General features: G+C 43.3%; 1 protein-coding gene across 5 annotated transcripts; it reads left to right on the plus strand.

Moving 5' to 3' along the window:
* The first annotated feature begins 142 nt into the window (after positions 1-142).
* PATL1 (PAT1 homolog 1, processing body mRNA decay factor) lies at positions 143-19,854 on the plus strand. 5 transcript variants are annotated; one of them, XM_044420784.1, is made up of 19 exons: positions 143-312; positions 3,549-3,660; positions 3,928-4,142; positions 4,266-4,340; positions 6,380-6,574; positions 7,270-7,371; positions 8,270-8,359; positions 8,622-8,827; positions 8,931-9,020; positions 10,188-10,371; positions 10,631-10,754; positions 11,442-11,539; positions 11,719-11,778; positions 12,573-12,721; positions 14,068-14,227; positions 15,117-15,272; positions 15,908-15,999; positions 17,730-17,879; positions 18,619-19,854. In XM_044420784.1, the coding sequence occupies exons 1-19, from the start codon at positions 298-300 to the stop codon at positions 18,638-18,640; spliced, it is 2,295 nt and encodes a 764-aa protein (XP_044276719.1). In that variant the 5' UTR covers positions 143-297; the 3' UTR covers positions 18,641-19,854. The 5 variants fall into 5 exon arrangements, with proteins under 5 accessions (XP_044276719.1, XP_044276717.1, XP_044276718.1 ...); XM_044420782.1 differs by having other exon boundaries at positions 144-312; positions 4,263-4,340; XM_044420783.1 differs by having other exon boundaries at positions 144-312; positions 7,267-7,371.
* Positions 19,855-21,348: the final 1,494 nt, after the last annotated feature.

The following is a 21,348-nucleotide window of genomic DNA, read 5'->3' on the forward strand; positions in this document are numbered from 1 at the left end:
TGTCCCCGCAAGAGAAAGTGTGCTGTGGCCCTTTAAGATGGCACTCCCCCTTACGGAAAAAAAGAGCAAAGCTTTCTCTTTTCAATAGCGGGATCGAGCTAGAGCGGGGCTGCCAGTGCGCATGCGCGCCGAATTGATCTACGCAAGAGGAAACCTGTGCGGTGGACTTCATGTGACTACGTCAGGACGTGGGGCACGTATCAGGGGGCGGGATCCCGGAGCTGGAGCAGGGTCCGCGCGGAGCCTCCCGGGCGGTGCGGGGGGGCGGCGGGGAGACTCCGCGCCCCGCCGCGAACCATGTTCCGCTACCAGGTGAGAGGGTGCTGCCGGGCCTCTAGCGAGCAGGGCCTCCTTCGTCTGGGCAGAAGAGGACGGCGGCGGCGGGACCACCCTTGCAGTGACCTTTGACCTGTCCTGAGAGCGCTTCGCTCTCCTTTTGCTTTCCGAGCTGTCCCGTGGCGCGTGCCAAAGGAAAGAAGGGGCCGCTCTAGGAGCGGAGGGTCTGTGGACGATGATCCCGGAGGTCCTGTGCCCGGGGAGCGTGTAGTGGAAGCTAGCCTAGACTGACAGAACGGGACAACCCGTGGCCGCTGACTTCTTTGCTGGGAGGGAGGGAGACTCTTTCCCTCTCTCCTCTACGCGAGTGGATCTCACTACCGCAGACCCTGCTTGCAGCGAATTACATCGAGACTCATAGGTTCATGAAGTGCCAACTCTGTCGTCCTTTCTTAAACAAGCAAGCCACTAGGTTTGCGGGAGCTACTTGTGAAGGTATCCAGGGAAGAAAACGCTCTGCATGCTTATTTGTATTTTCCATTTCATACAGACACTTTTTTTAAAAAAAAAAGTGCTGTCTGGCCTTGAGACTGTGTGACATGGCATAGAGGAATCGGGTTGGATAGAGGCTTCAAAATTAATGCGTGGTTGTGGCCATTGGGCTTAAGAAAGTCATACAGAAGGAATGTGCATGATCACAGGTGAATGCAGAATCGTTATAACCAGTAGGCTTGCTGATCTGATAGCCAGATATTGGGATTTGACTTAAAAGAGAACATCCATCGACTGGAACCAGTAGTAAGGGGAAACAATTGGAATGAAGGCCAAATATAATTCCTGCTCCTGGTGACTCCTAGCCATTCATAATCATGCTTGCACCTGTCTGCATACGCCCAGACTCTGTGTGACCAGAATACTGAAAAGCGGGACAAACGGACAGACCTAAAATATGCATGATTATTGTGGTGTGTGGCTAGAGAGCTTGTAAAATCGATCAAAAATGCAGTGCACTTCTGTGTGCTCTGTGCTCATAAACAATATACACATGCATTGTATTTCAGTGTGGGATATATTTTAGTGAAGATTAAGAGTTTTTCCCTCACTGCAATGGTGCTGTTTTAATGGAGTAGGTGGGTGGGTGTAAAACTGCACCCTGCACAACAGCCAAGCATGCTTATATCTGCAAAATCCCACGGCCTGGATTCTTCTTAGTTACACTAGTAATGGAATGTTGAGAGGTAGGGCAGAATGTCGCACAATGGCTAGTATATAGACAGATGAGCTCATATAGCATGTACAATAAAATCTCTTCCATAGGTCTGTGTTTACACTAGCAGTTTTTTAAACTGATCAGATGGCTCTGCTTCCAAAGGGCTGACAAAAGGCTACCAAACCTTTGCATCCTGGCTTGAGCTAGAAACCCTGGAAAGCTGAATACAATTTAAATAAATATCCATTAAGTTAATGTCTCTTTTTTAATGACAGAAATTCCTTTAGGGCAAGGAAAGGCAATTCTGGTAGATAATGTCAGATGGGCATGCCAGTGATTCTCCCAGTCAAGTATTGGCACTAAGGTTTCAAAAAAGATATTGAAACCAAAAATGCCAAATTTCCAAATGTTTTTAGAAAAAAAATATTTTTTAAAAAATTGTTGTTACTTTACCTTATTTCTGTTATATTTTTTAAAATTAGCTAGATTGATTCTGGAGTTTGAGATAGGCCCTGCCCCCATAAAAAGAACCCTATTCAGTGAATTATTTACACTTATATAATGTATTGTACATTCATTTTTTGACTAGGCAGTCTGCTTGCCTTCTAGTGGACTTTCCCAAATTTGTACAGAGTGCCATTTCTAGAGTGCCTTTGTCTTTAGAAAGTTACCATGTGAGAGAGGGTACTTAATTTAGAAAGATGCCTGCCTACTTGGCTTCAGTTTCTTGACTTACATGTAATATCTGCCTGTTACAGATGCTTGGTTTCATTCTTGTTTTCTTTATATATCTATCTCAAAATGATGTGAGGTTCTGACTAGTAAAGGTAATGGTTGGCTTGGACTTCGAAACAGAAATAACACTGTCATCCAAAGGCAACTTGAATTGACTCATTCCCTGTGTGAAACATGTCTTGGCATAGTAAAAAGGAAGTGAGAATGAGAAATATTAACACAACTATTTATATAAAATGTGTTAGACTTTTTGCACAGAGAGCAGAATCCCTTGGGAAAGGTGGCATCCAGGTATTAGACCTTGAGCCATTTGTTTTTGAGTTGGCAGTTATAAAGCGGGATAACGCTACAGAAGAGTAAATTACCTGGAAGCTGTGGCCTCGAGTGGTGTGGTGCAGCTTATTCTATCATTTACATCATTTTCTGAAAGGTGTAGGTTATGAGCTAAAAGTGTACCACAACCTCTCTCTTGTTTTTTGCTTGTTCCAAACAGGAATAGAAATGAATTAACTTCTGCAACATGTGGCTCAACACCATTCCTGCTCTGCTAAGATGCCCCCCAGATGATAAGAGCCACACATTCAATATTTAAACATTCCTTGTGTGCTTGTTATTAGAGATGGGCTGCAGATCAGTGACTGAGCCCACGTTTTGCGTATAGAAAGTCCCCTGTTCAATCCCTGCCACCTCCTGAATACCACCCTGAAACCACAGAGAGCTGCTGTCCATCATTGTCAACAATGCTGAGCTGCGTGGACCAGTGGTCTGGGCTGGCACAATGAGGCCCTTTTTGACATTTCACTTCATCCCCAGAACTTTTTATCTATCCATACAGTCTTACAGCTGCAGCAGTCTTACAGCATGGGAAGGAGGAGATTCACTGAATGTGGCAGAGTTAAGATTCTGTAGGTGTGGTGAAATTAAAAGTGGTGAATGGACCTTCTAGCTTAATCTGACACAGTGATTTTGTCAGAGCCTGATGAATCCTGAATTTAGCAATTGAAATTGTGAACGGAACTATGACTGCACTTCAAAATTCAGCTCTGGAATAAACTTGTAGATGGTGTGGTTGTTAAATTTTTGTAGGATTTGTGCCCAATTAATCCAAATTGATGGGTTGATCTGGTGGCACATGGAATTGAAAGGTATTTTTCATATTTCTTGGAAGGGTAAAGATGGGGCCCACAGGAATTTGAATTCTTGTGATTTTATACAAGTGAGTTTTTAGTTTGCATGATTGTGAAGGAATCTTTTGAAATACTGTACAAGGAGTCTGAAATGTCTTTCTCATTCATAATATCAATACTGTGAATTTCTTTATTTTAAGTCCCTCGAGGATTGCCGTCTAGATGAGGATGAAGAAGCATTTCATAATTTGGCAGAAGAGGATGAAGATATTGACCAATTCAATGATGATACATTTGGAGCTGGTGCAGTTGGTGAGTGCATAAAAAGAATACCCTGCCTTTCCATTTGTATGCCAGAGAATTCTGCTATTTTACATAATAATGTAACTGTGCTGGAACTTCCACTTTGCTTCCCTATGTAAGGTTTTTTGGCCCAGTCCTGAGCTCACTGCTGATGTTTCTGCTGATTGCAAAGCCCTCTGCTATTCCAGTCTGGGTATAGGCAGGTGATACAAATCATAAAACAAGGAGTGAGGGCAAGGATGCTGAGCATATGTCCTTCCTGCCATTTCTTTGCAGATGATGACTGGCAGCAAGCCCATGAAAGACTGGCAGAGCTGGAAGAAAAGCCTGCATCTTCAGAAGAGCAAGTGGACCAGGGAGTTGCAGATGAGATGGACCTGCTGGGAGACCATGAAGAGAACCTGGCAGAGAGGCTGAGCAAGATGGTGATTGATAATGAGCTGGAAGATCCAGCCATCATGCAAGCTGTGCAAACCCAGCCCCCAGTACAGGTGTGTAGTAAGTGTCAACAGCGTTAGTGATGGGGAAAGGGAGTAATCTCATCTGCAGTGGTTGGGATTTGCTGTAGGATCTGTTCTGTGGGTTTAATTTTCATGTTCTCTTATTCGCAGCAGCCAAGTAGCCTCAACTCAAGCATCTGGGATGGTCCTTCAGTTCTCAGGCGCATTAGGGGACCTCTTCTAACTCAGGTGCAGTGCCCTATTTCACTTCTGTTTCATCAGGAAGAATCCTGGGTTCTCCAAGCAGGCCAAAGTCTTTCCTTATTACTTCCATTATTTTAACTTTATTTAGCATGGTATTCTGTAAAGAAGATGGGATAATATATTTGTTTAAGAGGATTGTCTGTTTAAATAGATTCAAGGAGTAGGAGAGAGATAGGAGTTGGTGGCATCTTTGCTGATTAGTGGAGGTTTTACAGAATGATCAGAAAGCCTTCCCTGAGGTCTTTGCAACTGGAAAGACCACATCTTGCTCCATTGTCCCAGCTTGTTGATACAGTGATACCTTACTGAATATTTTTTCACCTTGTGTGACCATAGGTCAGTGGCGCTTCCTTCAGCTCAAAGGCCACATTTAATTTCAGCGAGGTTCTTGGGGATCTCAGTGCACTAGTGAGTGGGGCTCAAGGTAAAAAAGGGAGGGGCAAAAATATTTTTTAAAAACCACGTGTATTGTAGCCTAAAGCTCTTACTGCCAGCAGCAAAGCCTTTTAGGGTGCGTGCGTGCATGTTTTGGTGGGGGAAATGTACAAAAGCAGGGAATCTACTAAACAAAACAGGATTGGGGGAAAGGAGTAGGGCTCAAGAAAGGGATGGCCATGTGGAAAACCTTGGAAGGCCAGAGGTCCACCCTCGGAGTAGCCAACCAAGCTTGTGCCTTGAAGCATAGGTTTCAACTGCACTGAAAGAATTATGTTTTGAAAAGATGCTTAAGACTGCCTGTTGGGATTTGTCATGGAGAGAGAGTGTGCTAGAAGATGAACAGACAGATAGGTTTCTCCTCTGCTTGTAGGCTATCCCAAGTAGGAATATATTGGTATCAGGAATTTGGTGGTGATGGCTGTTGGGTTGATCTACAGCTATAAGTCAGGGTGGCTAAATAGGACCTCCAACTTCAGGTGCAATGTAGCAGTCAACACCAGACACTGGGGGGAGGGGGTCATCATTTCATATCATATCTGCAGCTTTCTGGAAGTGTGTAACTGGCCCCATTTGGAGCGAAGGTATTGAACTAGCTGGCCCATAAGTTTGATTAAACAGTTCTTAGGTTTTTCTTTAGGATTCCAAAACTTGAACTTTCAACTAGATTTCTGCTCTGCCTATTTCAGTGCCACCACCAATGCACTAATAGGAAAAAAGGGTTTCCAGTAGGTCATGCTTTGTTCAACTGAGATATAATTATTTATTTAGGGAACTTCTATGCTGCCCCATTCGCCGAAGCCTCGGGGCAGCTCACAAATATTTTTGGCAAGTTTACATAGGACCTGCCTTTAAGTATCTGGAACTGTTGGCATTTAGACTGATGGCTGGACATAGAGGCCAAATGTGAAAACAAAGACTCTTTTACAGTAGCCTTCACTGACCTTCTGCCCTTTAGATATTTTGAACTCCAACTTCCATCAGCTCCAGTAAATATGGGTGGTGGTCAGGAATGCTGGCAGTTGGAGTCCAAAGCAGCTGGCACCCACCAGGTTGGGGAAGGTTGATTCAGGGCTTCGAGGCTATACAGTTTCAAGAAGTTCCTGATGAATGACAGATGCATTTTTACATTTTCCATTTATATCTCTTCACCTGAAAAAGTACACTCATTAAAAGCACTCTATCAACTTGTGAAAAGGGGAAGGGTAATATCCTTAGGTATATAGCTTGGACAGAGAAAAAGAATTGGTGGCATAGTTGGGCAATGAGCCACAACATTCTTATTAGCAACTTGAGGTACAATCCAGTGCAGCTATCTAAACCTGATAGGATTTTGTCCTTGTCTCCAGTATTCAGAGTTGTGTCTGCTTTACCGCCACCAAGGAGACTTGCCAAGGACACCAACGGTATTCCTTCTTCATTCCTGACTCTGATATTCCACAAACTCCATTTCATGCGCTGGTTAAATGTCATTAGTACACTTCCTACTTGGGAACATGTCTGGGCTAAGCTAGGTTCTGTCTTTCTTTTCAGATGCCTAAATACTGAAACTAACTAGCTGGTGTGTTTTTCCCCCTTTTTCTCTCCAGGAGGTGCCCTCTGTATCAGTGCTGGAATATGCCCTGCCACAGAGGCCTCCGCAGGCCCGAGAAGAGGAGCAGGACCTGTCAGAGCGGGCACTACCCAGGCGCTCATCCTCGCCAGTCATTGGCAGTCCTCCTGTTAGAGCTGTTCCCATCGGGACCCCGCCTAAGCAGCCCACCATGCCCAACTTTAACCAGCAGGTATCACCCCTCCTGGTTTTCTGGAACAAGGCTGTGCAGGTCTTCCCCAAGCTGGCACCCCCAAGAAGTTTCACACTCCATCTCCCAGAGTTACCAGCCCTGGTGGTGCTAGTGCTAGTCCATGACTTTTGGAGGACACAGTTTTGCAGAAATATTGCTTCTCTTTTCAAAGGCAAAGGGTTGGTTTACCCAACACAACAACCCACCGTGGGTCAGTTTCTTGATAGGAGCTGTTTTGTAATGCTGGGCACCCTCTAGCACTATTTTTCTCTCAGCCTCAAACAACTCCTGCGGCCTGGGTCTCCTGCGGCTGGTGGATGCCAGCAAGGGGGCTTGCTGGCATCCACCAGAATGCAACAGCCCTTGCAGATAAATTAAGCCATGGTGGGCAGTCATGTGATGTGACCCAAAGCAATGAAAAGGATAACTCCAGGAAGCAATCCTTGGGCTGCCATGACTGGACAGAATGGGATGGCACTTGCTGCATATACACAGTCTCTTTCTGAAGCCCAGCATTCACTTCAGAGGGAAACCAAGTTAATCTTTGCCTGTTGCTGATGCTAACTTGTTTCCCTCAGCCTTGTTAATGCTGAAGAAACAATCTGGAGCTAGAGTTGGAGGGCATCATTGGTGACTGAAACTTAAACCAGCCCTTCTGCCTGCTTATTTTGCTTTCTTTTTCATCTGTTCAGCAGATCCTGTGTCCAAAGCCAGTCCACATCAGAGTCCCAATTCAGCAGCGTTACCCGAGTCCCTTCAATGAGAGGATGTCTCCAAACCATCTCTGCAACGTGACGGTAGTTCTGACTGAGTAGTTACGTTTTTAGCTTCACCCTCATCCCCTCCTTGCTTTTATTAATGTTCTGAAAGGCCATTCCTCACAAACCAAACATTGAGTCTTTTCACTATTGCCATGTTTTGAAACAAGCCTTGAGCACATTCAGTTCCTTGTAGACAACATAGCACCTGTGAACTGCAGGAGACCCCTAAGGGGTGTTTGTGGATTTCCTCTTGGTTGTGTAGTCACTTATTGTTTGAAATATATTGTTTCTTTAGAACATTGCTTTTGCAAGTAAGGAAAGATGAATAAAAGAGTTCAGATCCTTGTTCCATGATATCCACATTCATGTGTCAAGATTCTTAGTTTTCCACTTCGAACTGTTGTCCTCAAAAACAGCTTCTGAATAAGGGCAGCATGTCCAACAGCTGACACTTCGGGGCTTCAAAGTTTACAATTTGTATTACGCTATCAATCAGAAAGCAATTTACCAGCCTCAAGACTTGCAGTGTACTTCCAAACAGATCTTCAGGTTCTTCTGCAGTGTGGGAACATGTTATTTTCTGTTACATTCATAGAATCATAAATAGCAAAGTTGGAAGGGGCCAAAAGGACCATCAGGTCCAATCTCCTGCTATTGCAGGTCACTAATTTTACACCATCCCACTCAGAATACCTTGAATTCTTTTGTCTTTCTCTTCCCAGTCCCTTCCTCAAACTGTCCTGTATGATAGGAATGACCAGTCTACTGGATGTTAATCTAATTCCTGCTTTAGTGTTGCATCTTTCCAGCATTTCTAGCTTCATTATTTCTTCACTCTTTTTTTCTCCTTCATCTGAAAGTCTCCAGCGTTTGGAATGTTCATAATAGGTTAGTGCGTGTTTTTAAATTTAGCATGTTCCATTTTTCTCTCTAGAATTCCTCCCTCCTGGGCCACCCGTTCCCTCCCAGTGTTACACCTGTTCTCACCCACCTCCAAAGGGCACAGCTGTTAGGAGGAGCACAGGTAAGCATCTTGACTGCTGTCTCTCTTCTCTTCTCCTTTTGGCTGCTCACAGCATTGTCTACCCTAGATTCTACAGGGTATTCTGCTTAATGTACAGGTTCATTCTCTGCGTGTCTTCCTTTTGTGCTTCCTTCCCTTACTAATTCATAAGTTCATGGAATAGGGAACCATCAAGTGTTTGTTCCCTCTCTTTTGCATTTTCCTTTCAATAAAGTTTCATATTGATGGTGTTGCCTTCTCTCTCCCCCACACCCCTTTACAGGCAGGCAGAATGTCTCCCAGCCAATTTGCACGGGTCTCGGGTCTTGTTAGCAGCCCTCTTGCATCTATGAACCCCAAATTGCTCCAGGGCCGAGTTGGGCAGATGATGCCTCCAGCCAGTGGGTTTCGTGCCTTCTTTGGGGCAGCACCTACACCATCGTCACAACACCACACACCATGTCCTGGAGCTCACTTGCAGAACATAAGGTAATCTCTGCTTGCCTCGCCTTTCATCTGATGGTGCAACCAAACTGGATTGTGTCTGCAGGTCCTTGGCTACCCTTTCCTGAAAGACACCTTTATTCCCTAGGCCTCAGCCACAGATATTCAGGCCAGACACAACCCACCTTCATCCCCAGCACCGGCGACTCTTACACCAGAGGCAGCAGCAGAACAGGAAGTGAGTTTTGGATGCATCTGTGTGCTTCTGCTGAGGTAGGGAGGGAGACCTTAAGTGCCTTCACAGTGCAAGAGGCGAGGTACAGTTGGGGTTGGGTATAGCTTGATATTGAGGAAACCCTGTTTCTGAGCCAAAGTAACCTGTACTAATCAAGTGCTTCTGCGATGTGACTGTGTATCTAAGTCTGGGTAAGTCAAATTTTCAGAGAATGATTAGGAGAAAAATGAGAAGGACTTTCTCACTATATGGAAGTATATGGAAAAGGATAGGACAAAAGGCTTCATGGCTACCCCAGACTTCTAAACCCAGTCAGAACGGGAGAGGTAGCTTCAATGGTATCTTCATGCAGTGCATTAATTCATTGCCAAGTATAAGGGCGACCATTAGCTGAGATAGCTTTAGAAGATGAGTAGACCAGCATAAATCTATAGGTGATCAATAGCTATAGGTCATAATGGATTAAAAGTGAACTTGTGGTGAGTAGATGTGGAGAAGAATGAAATGGCTATTGCCATTGTGGCCTGTTCGTTTGTTCTTCCAGAGTCTCTGTAGTCGTTCACAGAAGGAGACCGAATGCTGGCTTTGGTAGATGTCTAGTATTATCCAGCAAGATGCTTTTAGCTTGAAGAGATGGCTGCGCAGGACAATGAAGTCCCACTCTCTGTCTAGCCTTTTACTGTTTTCTGATCCTTCACCAAAATCAGCCTATATGTATGTTCTCTTTCTCTTGGGTCATGTCCAGAAATTTGCTTTTAAAACAGTCTTCTGGCACAGGGATCACTCTGCACATCTGGAATACCCATAGCTCTGAGTGTTGTGTGCCTCATATCTGGAGCCATTTCTCAACATCACAGGGTAACTTGACCTCCTGTGTTAGTTTAATTCAAGAAAGTGGTATGTTTTTGCAAGTTATGATACAATTGCATATTCAGGTTAAATTCAGTCTTGCATAACCTGCTGAGTGTTTGCTCCTTTTACAATCTTACATGTCAGTGTCATGGTTCCACATATTGTGATCGATCTCTTATGATCCATAGGGATTTGCTTGAGTATCTCTTTTCTGTGAGCTGTGTCAAAGAGGTTTCTTTCAAGTCTGAAGTCCTGACATAGGACTCAACATACAACAGTTCTGTATTGTAATTTCATGAACCTATGGTCCTCTTTCAGTCAGCACCGGAACCTAAATGGGTCGGTAGGAGACCGAGGGAACCACCGAAATAACCATCAGGAGCAGATAAGGAAGGACCCATATTCCAATCTCATGTTGCAGCGGGAAAAGGACTGGGTGTCCAAGATCCAGATGATGCAACTGCAAAGCACTGATCCATACTTGGATGACTTCTACTACCAGGTTGGTGCTTTATATGCTTCAGAAAATTATCATTGACCAGTTTGTCCCAGGCTATGTCTGCATGCAAACCAGAGTCCACAGGTTCTAGCAGCTGGCATTTTGAGGCACCCATTCTAGCTGATCTTCTTGAAGCCTGAAGAATGGCCTTTTGACCTGTAATAGTACTTTGGCCCTCATCTTGTTGGTGATACCAAGGTTCTTCTCTAAACTGAGGACACCAGACTGGTTATGACATTCTAACCTCTTTTATGTGCCTTAGAATTATTTTCAGAAGCTGGAAAAGCTGTCTGCAGCTGAAGAGATGCACGGTGATGGTCCTAAAAAAGAACGTACTAAACTGATCACCCCACAAGTGGCGAAGTTGGAGCACGCCTACAAGCCAGGTAAGTGCCTTTTACGTACCTAGGCCTGGTCTACCCATGTAGCAGAATGAGGTAGCTGAACAGAAAGATGGAAGGGTGGGCTAAACTTCTTCCAACTGTGGAGCAGAATTGGGTTGCGTTACCACTTCTGAATGGTACCCAATAATTACAACTCCCAAATGTCCTGCAAGAAGAAAATAAACATGTTGGATGAAGGGGAATGGTGAGTGTTCTTGATATGCTGGTTTTCTATTTTATGAGTGTTTCAGTCAGGCAAGCATTCAAAAAGATGGCTGCTGCCCACCACCTGCAGTCTGAAGTGGTATAGTCCACTCAGCTCCCTCATCTCTACTGTTTAGTTGCCCATATAGACTAGAGTTAACATACCACTGTGAAGGGAGTAAAGGTTATGTACAGCAAAGAATGGTAGGATTTGTAGGACTGCATAGAAGTAAACTTTTGTTAACTGCCCAGAGAGCCCCAGGTATTGGGCAGTATAAAAACTGAATGAATGAATGAATGAGAGCTATTTTTGTAACTAAAATTACCCTCTGTGTCCAGGTTGTTGATATGAAGGCATGGTTTAGTTGCTGGAGTGAAGATTTAATTGGAGCAAGGCAGGCATATTTGACCTCTGTGTGGGGAAGAGAAAGTATTCAGGCTGACGCATGCAACTTTACCTGCATTGTTTTTTCTTGGTGCCTGCAGTGCAGTTCGAGGGCTCCTTGGGGAAGCTCACGGTCTCCAGTGTGAATAATCCCCGCAAAATGATTGATGCGGTAGTGACGTTACGAGGTGAAGAAGATGTAAGTTTCCTGTGCTGTAATTATTTGGCTCCTCAGTGGGTACCTTGCTGTATCTTGTTCTGTACTTCCACCTTGTGTCCTTGTCCCTGCTCTGCTCAGGTTGCAGAGAAAAACTATTCTAAGCAAACTATTCTAAGCAGTGGGAACTCTACCTAGCATGGTTCTCACTCTTTCCTCAGGAGACAAAAGAGAAGCAGGTTCGCGATAAAAGGCGCCAGACTCTGTTCACAATTGAGAAGGTGAGCTTGATGCTAATTCTTCATCCAGCACAATAATATTAAAAAGGAGCTACTAATCTCCTGCCGGGTGGCAGTAGGAGCAGCTGAACAAAAAGTTGTTCCATCACAGGTAAAGGAAAGCCATTCCTACCTCCTTGGACAATGTTCTTCTGATTAGTCATGCTTATTTCATTTGCTGAGTTCATTTCCTGCTGACAGTGTAGGTTCCTTTTAAATGACATTAAGTAATTGTTTGCTTTGATAGGCAGAAATCCTAATGCGTCTAAAGCAAAAACCTGCTCTTTAAGGACTGGGAGTTCTTGAAAAGGCCTTTGAGAAGACCAAAGATATCAATATTGCAATGATCTCCAGACATCCTACATTCAGCATCTCCTGGCATGGAGTTTACTTGTGCAAAATGATGCATGATGTGGAGAAAGTGAATAAAGTGAAGTGTTTTTCTCTTGGTACTAGGACTGATGAAGGTGAATTGTGGGAGAGTCAGGGTAAATGAAAGGAAGTGCTGCTTCATACAGCACATAGTTAAATTGCGGAATTCACTATCCCAAGAAGTAACTTAGTTGGCTTTAAAAGGGAACTAGGCACATTTCTGAGGTTGAGGCTACCAATGGCTATTAGTTACAATGGTTATGTATTGCATCCAGGACTGGAGGAAGGATGTTTTCATATGCAAGTTGTTAGAAAATGCAAGCAGGGCTGCACTTACAACCTGCTTGTGGCACACTTTGGGAACAAAATCCCAGACAGGCCCCTTGCCACCTTTGTGTGTCTAAAACCCACCTCTTGATCATTAGACATACAGTCTTCTCCTGGATGTGGAAGATTATGAGAGGAGATACCTCTTGAGTCTGGAAGGTGATAGGCTGGCCTTGATGGAAGAGAGGAAGCAGAAGATCTGTGATATGTATGACAATCTGAGGGGGAAGATGCCTAATCAGGAAAGGTAAGGTTCTGTCTAGCAGGACACTTAATACTCCCATAAAATTCCAGGAAATGCAGTTCCCTCTAAAATATCGCTGTTTCAGTTCTCTGTTAAGAAGGAGCTCATTCTTTCTTCAGAAAAGGCTCCTTATATGGTAGGATATGAGCCTGCATTGTGCTTTTCTCAGTGCCCTTTGGAAATAAGATAACAACTTGCTGATATTTTAAACAGCTGATAATAGAAGTGTGGAGATGAATTAATGGAGGCGGCTGGAAGGGGAGGGAGGAGGCAGAAAGTTAATGACAGTAATGGCATCCAGATCTACTCTGTCAGTCTGAAGACAAAACTCTGCTGTAATCCATTACTCTGCCTTAACCTTGTGTGTATACACACAATGAGTAGTGGGCTGTTCCCTATGACACTTTCATGGGAATGCTGTTTTTTGACTTGAGAAGGATTGGGCCACAACCATTTGATCGTTGTAGGTATATGTATAAGTAACTGGGGGAAGTCTGCAGTTACAAGTGTTCTGTGTATTGAGATCACATCACCTTTCTGCTCAAAAGTGGAGGCATATTACATTAATGGAAAGGGTATTACAGAAAAACCTTTCAAGATGGAGCAAAGTGACAGTCTTTACTTATCCAGTTCTTTCTTTATTTATTTAGAAGGCTTCTATGCCGCCCCATTCGCCGAAGCCTCGGGGCGGCTCACAATATTGTGAGCTTTCCAAGACAGTATAGTCAAACATTTTTGTAAACCATTTTACCGCTCTTTTCATACTCTCAGCTTGTTGCTTTCCTTTTAGCAGCCTTTGGGCAAGCACTGTTGTTGCAGTCCTGGCACCCTCCACACCTGCACCTCCCTCTTGGGGTATAGGCTGGATGTATCTCTCAGACCTCCAGAATTTTGCCCACCCAGCTTAAGACAATCAACTAAAATTGCCTTATTTGAGTTGCGTGATCATCACCGTTCCTGCTGAAATCCTTTTCAAGACTCTTTGGTTGCCTTCCCAAACCTGGTGCCCAACAGACCTTCTGGACTTCAAGTATATCAGCCCCAGCCAGAAGGACCATTGTCAGGAATCCTGGGTATTGTTATCCAAAACAATAGTTTTGGAGGGCACCAGGCTGGGGAAGACTGTGCTTAAGGTTCAGAATGAATCTGCATACATTACTAGAAGCTTACCTTGGTGAAGAGCAAGTGATGCTTTTTCGAAATACATCACTGTTGTGACCGTGGTTGAAGCCATAATTTTAAAAGCCACTGCAGAATTGCTTGTTCTCTTTGCTACTTAGAGAGGGAAGTCAGAGAGAAGGATATCACTTGCTTTGGTTCTTCCTAAAAAGTATGCTTCCTTCTGGCAGGCTGAGCGATGACCCTTTTGTGCAGATTATGTGCATTCGGAAAGGAAAGCGTCTAGTTGCCCGGATCCTGCCCTTTTTGCCCACTGAGCAAGCAGCTGACATACTTATGGCTACATCCAGGAACTTGCCTTTCCTAATCAAGAAAGATGCTCAAGATGAGGTAAACATGATTAAAGGGAGAGTTGTTTCCACTGTGGAGTCAAAATGTCACAGTAACTCAAGAGTTCACTTTAGTATCACACACTTTCTCTTAATAAAGGTAAAGAAGCATTCCACAATCTAGATTAACTTTTACTTTATTGCAAATGAATTACAGTCTTTCAGTAAAGTCACAAAGGCTGTAATCCTATCTTATATATTCGGAAGCAAGCCCTATTAGTGGAATTTATTTTTGAGTAAACAAACATAGAATTGCACTGTCAACATGTTCAGATTTTAACTGTTGGTGGTCTGGAGGGGCTAAAATGGCAACCAGACTTCATATCTTGTTTTCCCCATTTACTTCTCCCATGACTAAATTTAGAGAACAATAATGTTACTTTAACTTTGGATCCTAAAAAGCCACTAGGGTACGACATAGAGTGCAGAATGCCACTTAATGAATTTCCTGCCTTGGGTTCTTATTTGTTTTCTTTTTGATTTTTCCTTCTGTCCAATGCCTGTACTCAGATAATAGTCTTTTGCATAGGTTAACAGTTATTTTAAACTATGGTGTTACTTTATTTGAAAAATTATGTATCAAACAGTAAGAAAGTGTCTGTCTTGAAAGGATAGGGAAAAGAAAGTGGAGCATTCTTGCTTCCTCCAGTTGCTTCCCCTAAAGTTGTGCCCTAACTTATTTCCTCTTCATCTCTTCTTTTGTAGAAACCTCATTTGTTAGTACTCAATAGCTCATTCAAAAATAAATTAGTGCCTCATTTTGCGTTTCTGGTTGGCTCCAAAGCTCTGGAATCAGCACATTCTCTGGACTTACTCTTGCAATGTGGCATGCTTCTATTCCTGTGTGTAAATTGTATACCTATATCTTTGCTTTTAATCTCCTTCTTCAGGTGCTACCTTGCCTGTTGAGGCCCTTCTCCCTTGTTCTCTATCATCTTCCACTGGGAACAGTTGCCGGCATCTTACAGCAACTAATGAACCTACCTCAGAGCACAACATCGACAGCATCCGCCAACCTACACCTCACAGCTGTGCTTCAGAATAAGGTTGCTGCTTCCTGAATGGTTTTTATCCATGCCCTCAACTCAGTATGCCAGTAGGCTCTGATTTAGGGCTGTATTGCTATGGGACACAGAAGGTATTACTGTTGGGGTTTTTAAAGCTAGTGTGTTCCCTTCATTGTCAGCATTAGTACAAACTTGGTGCCTGCTATGTAGAGAGTACTGATTCCAAATTCCTCCTTTCCCTGGTATGACTCCCAGGGGGAAGATCTTGTCAATAAGGGAGCAGGATTTCCCAGGCCATGTGCCCTTGTCCTGTGCCTTTTGTTCAAAGCTACACATGAACAAAACCTGACAGCAACATGGAATGTTGACATATCTGCCCATGATTGAATTGCAGAGGTACAAAAGGAGTGCCCTTAATTCAAGAGAGCTCTGGCATCAGTGTATCTTTCTCTTCTATTGTGGGGTAATTCAGCAGCTTTTCTTAACTCTCTCATTTTATGTAGCAGACTCCTTTGTATATACTTGCTATCATTTTGGTCCTTTTAAGCTTGAGTAAATGGTAATTGCTCAGTCCTTTAAAATCAGTTAGACTTCACTTGGAAATAACTTTTTACTAGATCAGGTCTGCATGGGATTGCAGGCTTAAATGTTCCCCCTTCCTTTCCACTCCACAGTTTGGCCTTTCTCTGCTGTACTTAGTCTTGAGCCGTGGAGAGGAACTACAGAGTTCAGATACTACTACAGAGCTCATGCAAGACAACCAGTGGTGAGTTTGGGCAGCTGTGTCTAATCCTTAACATGCGGTCCTTTAAAAATCAGGCATTTTGAGTATAGCTGAAAGCAGATGCAGAGAATCCACAACAGCTAGTGAAGGCTCATCTCTTAACCTGACAAGGTCACTTCTTGAATTATGATCATAGTTCTAGATGTGCTTGCAGTGGCTTCTACATACTTGATCGTGCTATCCTTTTTAATTTTAATTTAATTTAATTTTATTTTTTGCCCATTCCGATTCCTTAATATTGAATGGAAGACTAAGGGAATATTTGCAGAAATGTCCTCAGGATACCTCCTCCTCATTTTTTGTTATATCGAAGCTGCGACTCTGACGGGGTTTACACAACAGAACAACTCATCATGGGGAGCCACAACATTTTCCACAGGGTGGCTTAATTTTGGGGAACCAACTACCCTGACAATCCTTGCTTGTTTTAGGGATTGTCGTATCCATGATGGATTGACGTGTCATCCAAACCCTCTGTCATGCTTGCCGTGCTTGTCATCTCATCTGTGCCTTGCAGCCTCCCTCCCCAGTGACAGCCCCTCCACTGGCACACACACGACACTTTGTTCACCACCATCACTTGTTCTTTGGTCTTAAAAAATGAGCCTGAGAAACAGGGCAAATGTCATCATCTTCATCAATAGTAATATATTAATATTGTTTTATAAGAGTAATGGTTGTATCGGTCTTTCACAAATGCATACTTAACAGCTGTTGGATATGTGTAATCTTGCCTTGTCAATGTTCCAAGAAGTTTCTTCTGTCAGAGAGAGCAAAGCACAGTAGGTAGGATGCAAGGTAATTCACAAGGAGAAACTGCATATAGGTAAATTTGTGCACACTTACTAAGGACTCAGGGAAAACTGATATGTAAAGGAGAGGTGAAAGGGAGAAAAAAGCAGAAGGTGAACCATAAATGGGGTGGGGGGTGATGACAATGATGGCATCTTCCACTTAACATGGTAATCCTGTCATTTGTAAGCTCTTGTCTCTGCTGTGATTCCATTCAACACTTCCCCAAATCTTCAACAAATCCCCAGAGGGGAGATATTGGTTCCTTCTATTTCATAGCTCCCTTTTGGGGCAATTACTTAAGTTGTACAAAGATTTATATTTTTTTTCGATTTATTTCGTGCCTTTTTCCTACAAAGGGCTCAAGGCAGCTTATATCATTCCCCTCCTCCATCTTATCCCCACAACAACAACCCTGTGAGGTAGGTTGGGCTGAGAGTCTGTGACTGGCCCAGCCACCCAGTTGGCTCCATGGATGAGCGGGGACTAGAACCCAGATCGCCTGAGTCCCAGTCCCCTGCTCTTAACCACTACACCACCCTGGCTCTCCACTGCTAAGCCTCTAAATTTACACCAATTTTCCCTCCATTTACTTTCTTGCCTTTAGATTTACACAAATATTTCTGAGAATTTTGAAAAGCAAAAAAGGAACTGCAGCAGTAACTGCTACAAAAGAGAGCTACAAGAAAAGAGCAGAACGAACAAGTCTCTGGTCTTGCTGGAAACTTGCTGGAAACTTGGAAATATTGAATGGAAGCAGGACAGTGATGTGTTAATTTTATACTTCAAAGTAGCTAGCGATGCAGCAGCCATGAAAACAAAGGGAAGTTATTTCCCTGGCAAATCCCCACTTCTGTTCTTGTACCAAACTTGCACAAGCAGCATTCTTATCACTATCACTGCTCTCTTGTCTTTGTCAGGATGGAACTGATGTGCATGGCAACCAGAGAGCTTCTCCGGATCCCTCAGGCAGCCTTGGCCAAGCCGGTGTCTACCCCCTCTAACCTTTTATCTCTGTTCTCCCGCTATGTTGATCAGCAGAAGCTGAATGTGCTAGAGACAAAGTTGCAGTAAGTATCTCCTGCTATCTGTATATTAATAACAGAGGAAAGAAATGATGGCAAAAAGGGGGGGGTGAGAGTATTGATCTTCATAGCTGTGATATCTTTTTGAGTAAGAGAGGAGAAACAAACTTGTTTCATCTTTTGGCACAGAAATGGGTAGGGAAGAGAGGGTGTATTAAATTGCCCCAGCAATAAAGGTTTCTCAATGGGATGGTGTAGGAAAAGAAGTTTGGCCCAGAAGAGAATTCAGTTGAAATTCACGCAGACTGGAAGTTTTAGTAAACTCTGAAGATAAATAGAAATACAAAATAAAATTGAACACTTTTCCGCAAAGTCTGTTAGTCTAAACTTCTAAGGCCTCCATTGACAACTGAAACAAGGCTTAGGTGTATATGACCAAATCTTTCTTACTCTTGCCTCTCCCTGTGGGGCTCCCATTGTTGGAGTTCTAAATATCATTGGAACAGAAACCTGTCATCTAGCTTGTTTTACATTTTGCACTGATGGAACAATAAAAGTGCTTTAGCTAACACTGAGGGTATAGTCCTATTTAAAGGATGAATTTGCAATACCATTACTGTCTTGTTACAGAAAATAAACATTTTAATATGTTTAATCAAATTGTAGATTTCTTGAAAGGTGGCTTATAAATGTTATCCTTGAGTTGGGAAAAAGACTCTTTTACCTTTCTAATTAGAATGAAAGCAGGTAGTCTGACAACTCTTATTGCCTTCTGCTGTTTCAGGTTGATTCAAGGAATACGGTAGAAGGCCTCAAAATGCTGTCTTGCTGGTCTCCATCGTTACTGCCACCTCCAGAGTATTTTAGTGGGCAAAGAGAAGGCAGTGGCTTCTTGAAACAAACCCTTTTGGGATTATGTCTCTGGCCCAGCACTGAAGATTGCTCTCTTGCTCTGAGCTTGGCTGAGGATGTGCTTTCATTCTCTGCCCCTCATTGCCAGTTTGCAGTTCTGCATGTTGTTGCTGCATTAAATTCACCGAAGGCCCTCCTTTCCCTCAGCACTTTCACAGTGATGTTTCCTCCATACACAGGCCTCGTTTTCCCCACCACACTACTGATAAACAAGTAGGGAAAGTAGGTCCACCTTCCTGTCTCATTGCTAAGAACACAGAGGAAGGGGGAATTAGTTGTGTCCCTTTACTGTGGAAATGGAGAGATCAGATGCTTCTGTCTCTCCTATATGTTGAAGTGTGTTTAAATGATGGGAATTTCTTCTGACTGGGCCACTGGTGAGTCTACTTTTTCTGCTCTTCCAGTGCCAGATGCCTCATTATAGGGTTATCTGTTCCCTACAAAATTATTAACTTTCTGAATTTTGTGATGAAGCTACATCATTTTTGCACATGTGTCTAGTCTTCCCAAGACTTATTTTCTACCTGAGCTTTTTGTCTCTTGACATACATCTTGCTTCAAGCTCAAAGATCCCCTCTAGCTAACCAGTAAGGTACCAGGAATTAACTCCCCTGGAGCAGATTAATCTTAGTGAATTTCAGTATCATACACTGCTAGAATCTGCTGTTTTTGCTCCAATTTTGGAATGTGGTGAGGTTTTATTTTTTAATTTTTACTCCGCTTTTAAAAACAATTTGCACATGTAGGTATTCTCCAACTGGTAAACTCCTGTTACTAATTGGCTGCCTCTCCACAGTATTCTCCTTCCCCTCTTCTCTTGAATCCAAATTTCTAACTAACTGTTCCACCACTACCTTTCTTCCCAGTTCTCTAATATTTCTTGATCCCTTTTTCTTCCACCCGTACTCCTTTCAGTACACACGATCAAGTGGTCCATTATTATTATTGTGCTTTTATTTTTTGGTTTGGTTATGATTAATGAAATTTCTAAATTTACATTTTTATAGGGTATTGTAAATAAAAAAAAAGTTCTATACTTGTGGGGAGTTTGTATAGTAATGTTCTGTGTATGGATCTTGCTCTCCTATAAACTGTTGGCCTTCTGTCATACAGACTGCTTTCCTTTTCATGTAGCAGAACATCACGTATGAGCCCTTGAAGCTGGAGAAATGTAGGCGGAAGGTGTGAATTAAGGCTTCTTGGAGTACATCAAAATAGCACTACATGAATTGATTACTGACAGAAATTCTCTGGCCCAGACTAAACTTCCCATCTCAGTTTTTGTTGTTCACAATCATGGAACCCTCCCCTAACCATGTGCCAGTGAGCATTATTTCACTGTTTTATTCATTGCTGCCATCACCATCACTATTCCCAAACACTTGTGCCTTGTGTTTTCTGCAGAAGGTATATTCATGAGGATCTGCCCTCTAGAGACAAATGTCTCCTATCTTAACCATCCCTGCATCATCGTCCGATGCACTGGTGATGGAGAGGGCATTAGCATGCAAATAGACATTGGGTCATACTGCTAGTCTGCTTTAAAACAAGAGTCTTTTACTGAAAATGCATTTCAGAAGAGGACCTCCAAAAACACAGCTTATTGTGGAAATAGTTAAAACCAAGAACAAAAACCTACTCTATTTAGCACTGTGCTGGGTTAGGATTAATACACTGCCATGAGACAAACAGATAAACATTTCCTAAGCTTGAGGGAAATCAAACCTTTCCCATACCACTGAAAACCTCTTTTTAAAGAGAATGCAATAGAAGGATAGCTACTAGTCCACCTTGTTTTCAAGAAAAGGAAAGAGGGAGTCCCTGCTGCTATACCAACAGAACGGTAGATACATTCATTGCTTGCTCAGCCTGGGAAAGAAGACCACAGCACAAAAAAATAAAACATGATAGAAATAGCAAGATGCTTAGAGTTTACTGATTAGAGTCTATACCAACAACACACTGATGTGGAGGGAGGCCACCCAGACCTCTGGTGTGTTGTGGTGCCCCACTATGTAAGAAATGCAGAGACCAAGGCAACCAGCAGGGGCAAGCCAGGCCTGTCACATTGTCTTGAAGTGGTGATATATGCAAGCAAGAGATAGCTGGTTTGGCATCGCCCACCCACACCTGAGACCAAATATTTTCCCTCTCCCTTTTGAGCCACCCACTCATAGAAGGTAGACATTAGGCCAGGCTTCAGCAACAAGCAAAGTAAGTCCATGGCAGAGTCTGCAAAGTAGATGCCAATGTGCTCAGCAGGTTACTAGCTCAAATTCCAATCAGGATTTTCTCCCTCCATCTCCATTGCCTATTGAAATAAGGGGAGGCTACACTTCGGTACATTCATTACTGACTCCACATCTTCTCAAGGCAGCTGGTTCAAATACCCCAAGCAGTTAAAGTGCTGCACACACCTTATTCCCTGATACTGTCTGGATGCCTCCAAGACGGGGGCAGAAGAGGTGCAGAGCATGCAGCTTCCAAAGCATCTAAAGTCTCCCAAATAGAATGTGCAGCCACCACCCTGCTGCCAATTACTCGGGCAAGAGTGTGGATAGAAACATGGTAGTGGTGGGAATGGCACCCAGAGCAGACACAT

Source organism: Varanus komodoensis, unplaced genomic scaffold, assembly GCF_004798865.1.
Source record: "Varanus komodoensis strain SLA01 unplaced genomic scaffold, ASM479886v1 scaffold110, whole genome shotgun sequence".
NCBI classification, from domain to species: Eukaryota; Metazoa; Chordata; class Lepidosauria; order Squamata; family Varanidae; genus Varanus; species Varanus komodoensis.

Bases quoted from the DNA above. Each gene is read 5' to 3' on its own strand.
- PATL1 (XM_044420781.1), top strand. The intron at 8,828-8,930 runs GTAATCTCTGCT...TTTATTCCCTAG, and splicing joins GCTCACTTGCAGAACATAAG to GCCTCAGCCACAGATATTCA. The intron at 12,722-14,067 runs GTAAGGTTCTGT...TCCTTCTGGCAG, and splicing joins AAGATGCCTAATCAGGAAAG to GCTGAGCGATGACCCTTTTG.